General features: G+C 37.5%; 1 protein-coding gene across 2 annotated transcripts in view; it reads left to right on the top strand.

Annotated features, from left to right (window-relative positions):
• LRIG2 (leucine-rich repeats and immunoglobulin-like domains 2) overlaps positions 1–15640 on the top strand; it is a 111212-nt gene that overhangs the window by 81520 nt on the left and 14052 nt on the right. For both annotated transcript variants that reach the window (XM_014534573.1, XM_005859987.2), the window contains 10 exons: positions 4272–4337; positions 6285–6359; positions 6536–6670; positions 7187–7330; positions 7449–7592; positions 8104–8247; positions 8453–8596; positions 9695–9775; positions 10685–10756; positions 10890–10958. In XM_014534573.1, coding sequence (XP_014390059.1) covers positions 6289–6359; positions 6536–6670; positions 7187–7330; positions 7449–7592; positions 8104–8247; positions 8453–8596; positions 9695–9775; positions 10685–10756; positions 10890–10958 — 1004 coding nt within the window. In that variant the 5' untranslated portion in view covers positions 4272–4337; positions 6285–6288. The remainder of the gene's footprint in view (positions 1–4271; positions 4338–6284; positions 6360–6535; positions 6671–7186; positions 7331–7448; positions 7593–8103; positions 8248–8452; positions 8597–9694; positions 9776–10684; positions 10757–10889; positions 10959–15640) is intronic.

The following is a 15640-nucleotide window of genomic DNA, read 5'->3' as shown; positions in this document are numbered from 1 at the left end:
ATAATCCTGAGTATTTCTTTTGAAAGTAAATTATGCTAGATAGACTCTAATGAGATGGGTTTTCATTTACAAAAGAAGGCAAATTATGCTGGATAAATGCATGAAGCATTATCATACTCAGTTGGGTACAATATGTCCTTATCTTTTAACTTTACAAAGGGCTCCTTTAAAGAAGTTTTGCTATTGTTGAAGTTCACAGTTTGGCATATCAGTGCTGCAGATGACTCAAAAGTGTATCTGTGTGACTGGGGAGAAGAAAACCCCTACATCTCCTTGCTGCTGGATTTTGCAATTAGCTTGCAGAACTGATTCTCCTCAGACTATGGGGATTGCTCTGTACATCCTATAAATTATTTACGCCCTGATGGTACTAAATGACTACATTAATGGCACCTCTGGCTCCACATGATATCAAGAACCTTAATAATTCATCATTTATTACAGATACATCCCTGTAGGTTAACATGAGTGGGAGCTGAGTTTACAACACTGAGATAAGGCCTTCTCTGAAACTTTTACTTTCCAAACATTATATCCGTAAATATTTAGTCGTATTTAAAAAATAAGGGAAAGACTATTGATTCTTACACAGCTTTAGACTCTTTAGGTGAGTTAAAAATATATATATATATATATTATCGATTTCAGAGAGGAAGGGAGAAGGGGAGAGAGAGAGAGGGAGAGAAACATCAATGATGAGAGAGAATCATTGATTGGCTGCCTTCTGCACGCCCCCTACCAGAGATCGAGCCTATAGTCCGCGTATGTGCCCTTTTTTCTTTTCTTTTTTTTTTTTTAATATATTTTATTGATTTTTTTACAGAGAGGAAGGGAGAGAGAGAGAGAGTTAGAAACATTGATGAGAGAGAAACATCGATCAGCTGCCTCCTGCCCCATCTCCCACTGGGGATGTGCCCGCAACCCAGGTAACTGCCCTTGACCGGAATCGAACCTGGGACCTTTCAGTCCGCAGGCCGACGCTCTATCCACTGAGCCAAACCGGTTTCGGCCCGCGTATGTGCCCTTGACCAGAATCGAACCTGGGACCCTTCAGTCTGCAGTCTGACGCTCTATCCACTGAGCAAAACCGGCTAGGGCTCTTCAGGTGATATTTTTCAAGCATAGATTACTTCAAGTTTTTTAGTATATTTTAGGGATATGTCAAAGGGGAAAAAATCTTTGAAAGACAGTTTTCCATTTCAGGACTCTTGCTTTAAAAACAAACAGGCAAACTAGCATTAAATTATCCAAAGTAAATGGAATTAATGATTGGCCACTGGGAAGAATAGTGAGAGGCTGTTAAAAAAATTACCTAAATTTTCTCTTTTTATTTTTTTCAAAATTATCCAAATTCTTAATCTAAGAGTTTTATATCTGATATTTGAAGTCTTTGAATCAGTCTTCTTCAGCCTTTTGGGAGTACTTTTAAAAAAAGAAATAGGACCCAGTGCCCCAAGGTTGCAGGTTTGATCTCTTTCTGGTCAGGGCATATTCAAGAAGCAACCAATGAATGCATAAATAAGTGGAACAACAGGTTGATGTTTCTCTCTCCCCCCCTCCTCTCCCTCCCTCTTCGTCTCCCCACTCCCCTCCTTCCCTCTCTCACCCACTTCTCCCTCTCACTTCTTCTCTCAAATCAATCAGTAAATAAAATTTATTTAAAAAATAGAAAGAAAAAGAAATAGGAAAGGCATGCCATAGAGAGCAGGAGTGTGTTTGTACACTCATATATGCACATGTCATATAATTAAATTCCAGGGTGAAATTTAGCTATAAAAGAAAGTTAATCATGTTTCCAGTGAAGGGTAACAGTGGAGTTGATGTTGAATTTATGTTTACAGTTTTGGAGTGACAACACTTCTTAGTACTATAAATACTGCTTTCAAAAAAGTCATAAATGTTAGTAACATTGACAGTGTTTGTAATCCTAGCACTTAGCACAGTGCCTGGCACATGGGTCAGTACAAGTTTGCATAAATACATGATGCTGAAATCACCCCATATAATTCTAGTTAGAAATCTGGTGTTTTGATAAGTTAAACAGCTACACCAATTTATACTAGTTGCTTTCTACGATAATACTACTTTGGGAATATATTCCTGTTCACTTTCAGTGTTTTTTTAATTTATGTAATGTGGATTCGTTGCAGAAGGGTCCAGAGAACCTCATTACATGGGGTTCTGACCTATGAAGCATATATTTTTAAGACAACATTGTTCTGTAGAGAGGCTCCAAAGTGTTTCAGGTATCCTTTGGGTTCCATTGAAATGCCTTAGGAGTTCATTAAAGATCCTGAGAAAATTGCTCTTCCCCCAGTAGAGACACTGGACGGTTTTTGCTGATACTAAATTCAAAGTGGTTTATACCATGTTGAGTTTACCAACTTTATACCAAGTTGAGTTTTAATTTGATTGCTTTCTATTTCTGTAATAATGGTTTTCTTTAAAACTGATTATTTAGTCATCATTGACATCCAGATGTCAGTGATGGGTACAGCCAAGAGTTACACTGCCAGGGAGATTAGAGTTTAGAAAGGCATTAGAAGCACTGTTATTAAAATGACAGTCCTTAATCTGTAAAAGAAAAAAAATTAAATTTCAGCAAGCATGTGATGTAAAATTAAGTCATAGTATGCTAGTCTTCTATACAGATAATATTAGTTCTGTTTACCAGACCAGCCAGCCACCTTGTAGCAGAATATGGAATATCTAACTTAAATTAGAACAGTTGTATTTCTCCTTCAGTTGAAACATTATAATAAATAAACATCTTTCAATTGTATGAAATTGTGTGTTTGTTGTTTAGTAGCAAATATGATTTGGATCAAGTTTCTGAATATAAGATTTTTATGTGGGACGAATTCATATATTTTTCCCTTATATTTCTCAACACTCTTCTCCATTCATGAGTGTTTTTCAGCTGATACCTGGTGCCAGATATCTTAGAATAAAGGTTTTAGAACAGTTGTGGAAAAGTGATGGTTTGATCTAGTCTTAGTTATGTTATGGTGTAAGTTAAGCTCTTAAATGAAGGTGACTGGTTTTATAGATGGGCAGACATGAATCTAGCGGAGAACAAATTATTCCGTGATAAAGACATTGTTCAAACCTGCATGCATCTGTCAACTGCCTGGGTGGCAGAGCGAGATAAAGTGATCTGTAATGTTTCTCTGGTGTGCCGCTATTACTAGCCATATTGTAATATGTAATGAATCTCTTGGGCAGACAGCTTGTGTGGGCTGGATTCCACCTCAGTCTTGTAAAGATGCCTGGAAGCATCAAGGCGAATTTTTTAAAGCCTATTTAAATATTTAGACTAATGGCTAATTTTAGTGAAATCTCTGCTATATTTAATAAACTATTTGCTAGAAGTGAGATTTCAAGTTTATGGCTTCCTCACTTATCTGCTATGTGACCTTGGATTGACAAATTATTAATCTCTGCCCATTCTGTACCAGGAAGGGAAGATTATAAGAGTATTTGCCTCATAAAGTTGTTGTATGGAATTAGGCAGTTCATACGTATAAAGTGTATGGAAGAGTGAGTGTCTGGCACTTAAACATTAGCTGCCGCCACTGCCATCATCATCTACATAATTGGGAATGAGATAAATTTACCTTCCCTGAAGCTAGATTGTTTTTTGTTTTTTTTTTAAAAGGAAGACCACATCTCTATCAAGGATGTGGTCAACCCCAATTCTAATATAGAAGCTCACTGTCTTGACTTGTGAAATCTACAACTTTATCTTCAGCTAAAGTGTGATATAGTATAGTACAGTGTCATATATTATACTATATATTATGTAAATATTACTTTAAAAAGTACATATTACTTTATATTATATTACTTTAAAAAGTATATATTTATTTCAAAAGTAAAGTATAGTATATTATAATAAAGTATACTATCACTAAAATGGATGAAGAAATTTATAACATTCTGTGAAATGATCTACAAAATGTATTGTTAAGAGAAAAGAGCAAGGGCAAAGTAGGGTGCAAATTATTCTACCACTTACGTAAAAATTTTCTGGTACTTGCATAAATGTCCGTCAGGTTACACAGAAATGTGATATTTTCATTTGTTGATGTGGGGGAGGGAGATTGGATGGCTGGAGACAAGGTAAATTTTTATTCATCCTTTATAAACATTCTTTTTGTCTTTCCTACTCAAATTTACATTTGATAGGGCTTTTAGATTCCTATTTTAGTTTTTTTCTTTAAGTCTGCTTTCCAACACTAACTTAAGAATATTTTTTTGTCCTCTATTAGGGATTTGAGTCATAATCGGTTGTCTAACTGGAACATCAGCTTGGAATCTCAGACATTACAAGAAGTGTAAGTTATTTTACTTAAATTTACATTAAATTCGAGGTGATTTAGAAATGCTGTCAAAAATTTGAAGGAAAAACATTTACATTAAAAGACATTGTTTAATAATATAAACTGACATCTTTAGCTTTATTGTCACAAACTCTCGGCAGTGTGCCATTGGGTTGGGTAGGGATCACCAACCCTAAATTGCAAACTGTAGAAACAGTCTTCCTTGGGGCCAAAAGTAAGATTTTTCCTCTTTTGAGAGTAAATATGCTGGGTTTGTTTTTTGCCATTAAAACTCTCTGTTGTATAAACTCTTTTTTATGTCTTTTTTGTCTTGTTTTGTGTTAATAGTTTATTGATTTTTAGAGAGAGGGGAAGGGAGAGAGAGAAACATCAATGTGAGAGCGGAACATTGATTGGCTGCCTCCTGCACGCCCCCTACTGAGGATTGAACCTACAACCCAGGCATATGCCCTGACTTGGAATCGAACCAGCAACCTTTCGGTGCATGGGATCACGCGCTATCATGAGCCACACCGACCAGGGCTTTTTTTTTTTTTTTTATGTCTTGACTCATCTAAAATGGGAGCATCATGTCTAAAGTAGATTTACATGAAATATAATACTGTTGGTATCATTTGGAATGTGATGGTTAATAATTCAACTTTCCACTTTACTGAAGTGCTTCCTTTAATACTGAGATGTATTATTATGTATTCTTTGGAGGAAATTTTCTAAAATAGGTATTAATATCAGTTATTGCATTGTAATGTTCCCAGAGGCACAAGTATCGAGCCTATTGTACCTTTACCTTAAACACCCCTAGAACCCTCAGATTTATTTTCTTTTTAGTTTCCTGCTGACAGGGTAAGTCGTGTACTCATTGTTCCTGCGTTCTCTCCTTGCCTGTCTCGAGGTGACTGCTTCTGTTCTGCTGCAGAGTGAATAGACAATTGATAGGCTTATTAGTTGAGAGCAGCACTGAGGAAAGATGTGAAAATGCTTCAGTAGGAAGTGCATGAGCTTTCATTACATGGGCTTTGTAACTTCAGTGGGTTCTTTGGAGGCCTTTTACTTCAGGTTTTTTCCTGTATTTTTTATTGTTGAGGTTGTTCATTGATTGAAAACTAGGTTAATGGAGTGTGATTATATTAGATTTGCTACAAAAACATTTGATACGATCTGTTCTAAAGAGCTGCTGGGATCAGATGGTGACATGTCATGCCATCTGTAAAATTTAATCACAGTCTCTCTCTCTCTGGGTTGGTTAATTTCATCTTTCTCAAGCAATTCTCCCTACTTAGAATAACTTTTAAATATATATGTATTTTTTCATATATGTGCATGTGTTTGTATTTTTAAAATTTATAATTCCATTATAAATATATAAAATGGATATGGCTATGTTAATTATTCTTTCTTTGTTTAAGAAGGACCCAGATCAACTGTCATAAACATAACTATTCAAAGACTCTTGGTGGGATTAAAAATACTTAATGTGCAAAATATTTCCTAACCTTTTAAATACTGAGATCAATCATAGATCTATACCATGAAAAAGCATTTCTTATTAAAACCTCTAATTTCTCAGTATAAGACATTTAGTCTAACTCATTCTGAGTCATACAGGCTTCTTTCAGATGTGGCACCCGTCCTAAAGAATATGTATTAGGCCAGCGGTTCTCAACCTGTGGGTCGCGACCCCTTTGGGGGTCAAACGACCCTTTCACAGGGGTTGCCTAAGACCATCGGAAAACAAATATATAATTACTTATTGTTTTTGTGATTAATCACTATGCTTTAATTATGTTCAATTTGTAACAATGAAATTGGGGGTCACTACAACATGAGGAACTGTATTTGTGACATTAGGAAGGTTGAGAACCTCTGTATTAGGCAGTAAACCAGAACTGAAGACAACATTTCTCTCACTAAACTTTGAAATCTTATTTTCCTTCTGACTAGGAAAATGAATTATAATGAACTAACAGAAATTCCATATTTTGGAGAACCAACCTCCAATATTACTGCATTGTCATTGTAAGTAAATAAGATTTCAGATCTTTTACTTAAATTATAAATAGTACACAGATTTTTTTGTTTGTTGGGTTTTTTTGTTGTTGTAAGTACCCTTATTGTTGATCCCAATTATTTAACATTCTTGTGGCCTTGGGTGGATCACTGGCAGTAGCTTCAATATATTCTTTGTTTTGTAGAGTCCATAATATAATCGCAGAAATAAATGCAGAGGACTTCCAGTTTTACCCTGCTCTCGAGAGTTTAGATCTCAGTTCAAACATAATATCAGAAATCAAGACAGCTTCATTTCCTCGAATGCAGCTTAAATACCTGTAAGTGAAATAGAGTTTAAACTGGATTTACTTTAAAGTGCATTTCTGTTACTGTGATTATGATATGCTTACATGAATCAAACCTACGGTCAGTTTTTTGGGGTTAGGGGGAATGTTTTTTTTTTTCTCTCTTAAAGAAAGAGTGCATTATTTTCAGAAAATATTGGTAAGTATCCAGGATAATTTTAAATTCTGGATTGTGTTTATTAACAGTTTTGTAAAAGATAGCTAGGAGTAGTTTGTTAAACAGCAGCTTAACCTATATAATGATGATGATAATTAGCATGTGCATTGGTGTTTTACAGTTTACAAGCACATTCACACATACTGTTTTAATCCAAATGAAGTAGTTATTATCCTTATTTTGCAGTTGAAGAAACAAAGCAGTTAAATGATTTGTAAAGTTGTGCTCAGCTGCCTAGTGGTAGAGCTGGGGCTCAGTCATAGACTTTCGGCAGCTTTCCTCTGGTAGAATTTTTGTTCCACTAATTTTTTGCTAATCATTTTTCATTTTAGGAATTTGAGTAATAATAGGATAACCATTTTGGAGGCTGGTTGCTTTGATAATTTATCGAGTTCCTTATTAGTGGTAAAGTTAAACCGTAACAGAATTAGCATGATTCCACCCAAGATCTTCAAGCTACCTCACCTCCAATTCTTGTGAGTAACTAAATAGATTATGAGATCATTTTTTCTTACAGTGTCTTTTCCTTTTTAATTATTATTTAGAACAAATCAGCAAGCAAGTTTTGTAATTGTAAAACTGTTTTTGTTAAAGGGAGCTTAAAAGAAACCGGATTAAAGTTGTGGAAGGTCTAACATTCCAAGGTTTGGATTCCTTAAAGTCTTTAAAAATGCAGAGGAATGGAATTAGCAAACTTAAGGATGGCGCTTTTTTTGGCTTGGATAACATGGAAGAATTGTAAGTACTATGAACTAGCATAGGAGATTGTTAGGAATGGGGTCTGACTGGGACTTTTTAGTGTCAAACAGCTAGGATAGCTGCGATAGTTATACTTACGTACATTAGTTCTTTTTCCCTTCTCTGATGTGAAATAAGTATACACAAAGCTCTGTAAGTTTTATTAAATAACTGGCATTTTTGCCATCATTCTCATAAACATTTTCTCTAAATAGTTCATGTTCCTTTACTGTTTTGGCTGATGAAATTCATTAGAATTTACCCAGAGTAGGTATACTATACCTCTTGGTGTCTTGATTTTATAGATCTGATATTTTAGACAGACTTATTACCTTCTAGCACTAAATCTTAAGTAAGATCTAAATATTTATTGAATAGAACTCGTTGGCTCACTTGGGTTGAAGAAAGGTATATGTTTCTTTGAGTAAGACTTAATGAAGAGTTTTGGAATCTTCCTATTGCACTGCTTGTTATGAAACATACTTTCTCCTTTATTTCTCTAATTCTGCAGAGAACTGGAGCATAATAACCTTACAGAAGTGAACAAGGGGTGGTTGTATGGCTTGCGAATGTTACAACAGCTCTATGTGAATCAGAATGCTGTTGAAAGGATCAGCCCTGATGCATGGGAGTTCTGCCAAAGACTGTCTGAACTGTAAGTGTTGGTTGGCATTTCAGCGGAGTCTCTGAGGCTAGAGCAGGTTGGAATAAATCATTCCCACGGCCAGTAATAAAATCTGACATCCCTCTTTATTAGAAGTTTGTTGAAAGCTCTAAATTTATCATGTAAATAGAATTAGCCTATGAAAGTTGAATTAAAATAGAGTGAATTCCTTACCTTTCATGTATCCTGTTTTCAGTGATTTGTCCTATAACCAGTTGACCCGCCTGGATGAATCTGCCTTTGTGGGTCTGAGCTTACTGGAGAGATTGAATTTAGGGGACAACAGAGTCACTCACATTGCCGACGGTGTATTTAGGTTTCTCTCCAATCTTCAGACACTGTAAGTACACCTGTCCTCTTTTTTTATTTTTTGCTAATTTTTTTTAAAGTAGTAAAGCAAATCAATGAATCAGTCTGCAAATTTATACATGGTAATATTTTGTGGTTCTTCTGTTCTATGCCTCAGTGGAAGACAGTCTTACTTGTCTCTATCTCCACGCCTAAATCTTACTTATCTCTAGCCAGTTCTGTCTGTACTTTAATTCTGAATTAACCAACTAAACAACAAAGCATCTCTTGTGCCCGTTACTGTGGAACAAAACACAGTTGCTAGTGTCAGGAATGCACATTTTCTTCTTCCTCTGACCTTGAGCCGTGTTATTTCTTAGAAAATTAAAATGAGCTTTGTTAGCTTTCACCTCAAGTAAAGATATAGCTAAATGGGAAGAGTGATTTCCTATCTCCTTAGTGATATTATGTATGTCTTGTAAAGAGAAAAGCTTTATGCTTTAATATGAGACGACTTAAGGAAGCAAGTAATCACCTTTAACTGGTATTTCTTCCATCAGGACATGGTGTGGTGCAGTTGCATTTCCTCTGAGAATTGAGCAGGGGATTTTAAAAGATCCATACTTTTCCTTTTAAAGAAAACAGTGATTCCCCCTAAGCACATGGGTATATCATACTTGCTTCCCAGGGGACATGTTTAATTGCCGAGGAGAGGTGAAACTATATGGACATTACTCTTTGTCAGCCATTTTAGGTTAAGGGCCCAGGGGAAGGCTTGAATCGCCCAGAAATCCCATTAGTCTGCATCAGATTTGTAGGCTATATCTCCTGTATCTTGAAATCCTCCTGCTTTTTGCAGGATCCTGACTATAACTTTTAATATGCTAACACATTTAGTGGCTATTAGCTAGTGTGATTGATACTCTTAGCAGGTTGCTTAATTTATTAAGGCCAGCTTAATTCTTATTAGCTTATGAGAATCAGTTTTTATATGCTTATCAGAGATATTCTTTTTAAAAAAAAGAGTTATTCATCATAACTTAACTGGTAAAATAAAGATAAAAATTATCATTGCCATGCCAGAATGGTGCTCGGTGTTATAATGGTCACGTTGACTAATATAGCCTGTTTTTCCCTGACATTTTTTTAGAAACTTAAGAAACAATGAAATTTCATGGGCCATAGAAGATGCTAGTGAAGCCTTTGCTGGACTCACAAGTCTCACTAAATTGTATGTATTTAAAATATTTATGTATATCTATAAGGGTATATTGTCAGGAACCAATTGTAAATGTGATTGGATTATATCTGTTTGCTGTGGCTGGGAGGTCTGAGCCTTTTGATTTATTCACTAAAGGAAGAAGCTTTTTAAAAAATCCAATATGATTTTATTGATTTTTAGAGAGAAAAACATTGGTGTGAGAGAGAAACATCAATCAGTTGGCTCCAATACGCACCCCAACCGGGGATCAAACCTGCAACCTTTTCTATGTGCGGGACGATGCTCCAACCAACTGAGCCACCCGGCAAGGGCTAAAGGAAGAAACTTGGTTGATTATTAAGTTTCTTTGTTTTGAGGTTGTTTTTATTTTTTAATTTTGTTTTTTGTGGTGGGGCACTTTCTAACAAAAGAGCATTCCTATGGGCACATAAAGAAAAGTTGTTTATGGAACTAGGATTTCTGTTTAAGTGAAAAAATGCACTGAGAAACAAGAGTTGAACCAGTAATCTACTTAATTATGTGAGATTGATGGGTAATTTAACAAGAGAGGATTCTCTCAAGTAAGATTTTAGCTATTCTCCCATGAGAATTTTTTCAAGGCTTCACACCTGTCTGAATTTCTTTGACCTGGTGATCTTTCCCTAAGAAGGGAGAAACTGGGACTGTCGTTCAGTTTCTTACGTGAAAACTGCCTGTGTGTCAGTGGTCAGGAGGGTCGTTCACAGGTACCTCATTGAGTTCTCACATCTTAATAGAGACCTTCATTCTCTGCTTTGCATTGGTTAGTCATAAATGTTTGCAGCTTTCATAAAAATGCATGTTTAGCTTATTTTCACCTTTTATAGGTAAATGTTTGGTTTAATGAATTTAATTTTGTTTAGTGGAGCACTTTATTAGAAAGGTCTGTTTGTATTTCAGAATCTTACAAGGAAATCAGATTAAGTCAATTACAAAGAAAGCATTCATTGGTCTTGAATCCCTTGAGCATCTGTAAGTATTTTGCATATGTTTTTCTACTGTATAAATAATTTTTGCTATTAGCAGAGGTTTTCATGACTATTTAAAGTCTTTATAGAACTTAATTATAGAAATGGTGACTAATAATGTTTTCTCTTCATTTCAGAGATTTGAACAACAATGCTATAATGTCTATCCAAGAAAATGCTTTTTCTCAGACTCGCTTGAAAGAACTGTACGTAACTGAAGTATTTTTTTTATCAATTAGATCATTATCCATGCTTGTACTTAAAGTGAGATGAATGTGACCCAGATGTTTTCAAAAGCACACAATTCAGGCAGGAAAAAAAAGTGTCAATATGCAATTATTTTAGTGGCTGGATATAATTTAAAAATAACCCAACATTGAAAAGCGCAGTGTGGCACCAGGACCTCTATTTGTCTGTGCTTATAGTTGGCACTGATTCTTGTGCTTTATGTATACCTGACTGTTCCTTTCCTCCCTTCCCCCCTTTCTTTTTGGATTATTAGAAACATGTATCCAATCCTTACACCTTGGGGTGGGGTTACACTTAGGGATTATGTCATTTTTTGGAGACGATCTAGCACTTTCAATATAATGGTCAGAAAGGATGTCTCTGATCTGTTCAAGCTACTGAAATGTTCAAAACTGCATATAGTTGTTATAGAAAAATACATATTATACCTTTTTTTCATTCATGATTTAAAAAAAATTGCTTTTAATGATTTCATTGGGATGGGGTGGGGTGGAGTGGTAACTAATTCGACTATTCGGCCAGTGGTTAGAATCAAGGGCCAATAACATTTATCTTGCCCTACCTGAAAGCTATTTAAAGGAATGTCTGTAGACCAGAACTGGTTCATGATGGGATACGGATAGAAATGTGTTGTAAAACCTTTAAAAGAGTTTGACATTACTGTGACACTTGTTCAACTTTATAAAAATGTTGATCTATAACAGATGGGAAATTTTAAGAACCGGTTCTTCACCAGGTAGTTTGAGATGCACTGGAAGTGTGCTAGTTCAAACTGCCTGCGTTCAGATTCTTGCTCCATTACTCACAACTATGTGACATCAGATAAACTGATTAGCCTAAGACTGTTTTCCTACTTAAAATGACAATAGCACCCTCCTCAGGGCTGGTGAATTATAATATGAGATTAATTTAGTCACTCAAGGAGTTTATTGTCATCTTCTATGTAAAGCATTGTTCAAGACAAAGTCTCTGTTTCATAGTATATTACAATAAATTCTAGTAAGGAAGATAGGTAATGAATCAGTGGATATCTACACTAATAAAAGAGAGATGCAGATTGACCATACCTTCATGACACCCACCAGCCAATGAGGAGTGAGTATGTAAATTAACCCAACAATGATGGCAGGTTAATTTGCATACACAGGCGCCGAGTGGCCAGGGGCGGGATGGGACAGGACGCTTGCGTCATCACCATGGCGACGACACAGGCGTTCCGCGCTGCCCTGGGCCTCTGGGCAGCATGGGAAGGCTGAAAGGCGGCTCCGGCTGGTGTAAAGGCAGTGCCGGCAGCCAGGGGAAGGAAGGCCCATTCTTGCACGAATCTTGGTGCATCCGGCCTCTAGTATTCATATAAGGTCATAAGTGGCTTTTGCCAACTATAGTGCATTATATTATCCTACAGGAATACACATTCAGAATTTTGAATAAACAGTATCCTATCTAATAAAGAGGTAATAAGCAAATTGACCATCACTCCAACACACAAGATGGCCACCCCCATGTGGTCAAAGATTGCCGCTCCCATGTTGACACAAGATGGCCGGCAGGGGAGGACAGTTAGGGGTGACCAGGCTGGCAGGGGAGGGCATTTGGGTGGACCAGGCTGGCAGGGGAGGGCAGTTGTGGGGGGAACCAGGCCGGCAGGGGAGGGCACTTAGGGGCAGTTGGGTCAGCAGGGGAGCAGTTAGGCGTCGATCAGGCTGGCAGGGGAGTGGTTAGGGGGTGATCAGGCAGGCAGGCAAGCGGTTGGGAGCTAGCAGTCCTGGATTGTGAGAGGGATGTCCAACTGCCTGTTTAGGCCCGATCCCACCGGTATCGGGCCTAAACGGGCAGTTGGACATCTCTCGAGGGGTCCCAGATGGGAGAGGGTGCAGGCTGGGCTGAGGGACACACACACACACACACACACACACACACACTGTGCATGAATTCCGTGCACCGGGCCTCTAGTCCTATATAATAAAAGCCTAATATGCAAATCAACTGAATGGGGGAAGACTAGTTGCTATGATGCGCACTGACCACCAGGGGGCAGACACTCAATACAGGAGCTGCTCCCTGGTGGTCAGTGCGCTCCCACAGTGGGAGCGCCACTCAGCCATAAGCCAGGCTCACGGCTGGCACGCACAGTGGCAGTGGCGGGAGCCTCTCCCGCTTCTGCTGCAGGCAGGCAGGCAGTAAGGAGTGATGGGTCCTGGACTGTGAGAGCCCCGGACTGCAAGAGGGATTTCTGACTGTCATCTTAGCCCCAGGGGGACCAGGCCTAAGCCAGCAGGTGGACATCCCTCGAGCTGGACTATGAGAGAGGGCTCAGGCCAGGCTGAGGGACCTCCCCACCCCCAGTGCATGAATCTCGTGCACCAGGCCTCTAGTGTATTATATTATCAGGTAATAAATGTTCTGATGAAAAGCAAAGCTGGGTCAAAGGTATGTAGAGTGGCAGGGATTGCTATTTTATATGAAGTAGAGAGAAAAGGCTTTCTGAAGATAGCATTTGAGCCAGGGATGAAATGGCAAACCATTGAATACTGGCCAGAGGGCATCCAGGCACAGGGAAGAGCAATTGAAAAGGCCCTAAGGTAGGAGCTTGCTTCTTGTGCTTGACACTGGTGTGGCTGGACGACAAGAGCAGGGGAGAAGTGGGAGGAGATGAGGTCAGGGAGTTAATAAACAAGAGCCAGGGCATGTAGGATGTAGCACCTTATAGGTCATGAGGAATTAGGACCCCTCTCCTCTCGCCCCCCAAACCATTAGTAAACTTGGGAGAGTTTTGAGATGCTCAGCACAGAGCCTGGCACATTGAAAAAATTGAATAAATAATATTAAAAATAAAATGTTATGGTAATTATCATTAGTTACTTTCTGCCAGAATTTTTAAGTGGCCTTTTTTTTTTTTTAATTCTTGTATATGACCTCAGTTCAAAATGTAATTTAGGTAGTAGATGAAAGCACATATTATAGTTCATTCTTCAGAGAGTCATTTTAGTAATATGGGAATTGATTTGAACAAATTGCTAATGCAGGAACTATAATACAGCTTTTTTTACTGAGAAGTTTTGGTTACTTTATTTAATTTTTTAAAATTGATTTTAGAGAGAGGAAGGGGTGGGGAATGGGGAAGAAGGGAAGGGGGGAGAAAGAGAGAGAAGTCGATCTATTGCCTCCTGTACATGCCCAGACCAGGGATGGAACCTGCAACCTGGGTATGTGCCTTGACCAGGAATTGAACCTGCCACCTTTTGGTGTATGGTTACTTTAAATCTAAGTCATATTTATAATACTTTTTACATCAACACTTATTTAAAACTCTACATTTTTTTTATATTGTTTACAATACTTTGTGAAAATTTGAGGGGAGAGTTGCATATAAATTGAAAATATTTTGCATTGAAATTATCATGGTAGAAAAATTAGAAAGTACCGTTAAATCAAAAGGGAGAGAAAGATCCCAAATCCCTGCTACTTAAAGACAAGGACTGTTAATGTTTTGGTATCTATCTATCTGTCCACATACTGAGAGAATGCCGGGTACTCTCTTAGGCACTTGTGGGCAGGGTCTGTTAGCATGCAAAGGGTAGAAAGATGCAGAGAAATAGAAGTGAAGGGAACTAAAGTGAATTCAGTGGTTTCTGTGGCCAGGCACTGTGCTAAATACTTTATTTAAAATTGTTTTTGAGGTAGGCACTTTCAGTCCCATTTTCCAGAGATAGAAACAGATTTTGGAGACATTCAGTATCTTGCCTAATGTAAGTAGCGGAATTAGTCCAGGCCTCATGGGTCCAGTTTATACCTAAGAAACCGTAAATCAGACATCGTTCCTCTGTTCTTAACCGTCCAGTGGCTTCCCATCACACATAAGGAAAACAACAACTCAGGTTCTTAGTTTATAAAGCACTTGCGTGGACTGGCTCTCCCTGTCCAGCTCTCTGACCTCATTCTGTCACCACCCCTCAGTTTCCTCTGTCTGCGACACACTTAACCACAAGTCTTTTTGCTGTTTGCTGTCACTTTTCTTGGGTCGTCGTCCAAATGTCATCTCTTCAAAGAACCTTTCCCTGACCACTCTACCTAAACTGGTAGCTGCTATCTCAGGGTCATTGCCTAGCTTTGTTTTTCTTGATAGCACTTACTTTCTGACATTATACTTGCATTTATTTGTTTTTTGCTTGGCTTAAATACAAAAGCTCTGTGAAGGATATATTCCCACAGCCTACAATATCTGGCATGTTGTAGACTTCAGTATTTCTCTATGATTGAATGAATGAATGAATGTAACATAAGAATTCTTAAATGCATAAGGTAACTTTTGGCCTGCTTAATTAAAATTATCCTAGATAAAACATGGCTTTTGTTATATCCTTAAAGACTGAAACTTCTTTGGAATCAGATCTTTGGTACTTTACACCAAACTTTAAAAGTAAATGAGGGACCATTAAAAGAAAACACTGATTTTTTTTATATACAGGGTGCGGCAAAAGTAGGTTAACAGTTATAGTACAAATAAATAATTAATAAGTAATATAAGAATAAATTTTGTTTCGCACACTCAAAACTTTAGCTACTTTTGCCCCACTCTGTATGTTTTATAGGCCTATTATAGACCACAAATGATTTTTCAAAGGTTCTTAGTTTAAGT

This window comes from Myotis brandtii, unplaced genomic scaffold (genome assembly GCF_000412655.1).
Source record: "Myotis brandtii unplaced genomic scaffold, ASM41265v1 scaffold131, whole genome shotgun sequence".
Classification (NCBI taxonomy): Eukaryota; Metazoa; Chordata; class Mammalia; order Chiroptera; family Vespertilionidae; genus Myotis; species Myotis brandtii.
Note: the sequence above shows the minus strand (reverse complement) of the source record. Positions and strands in the feature narration are given on the sequence as shown.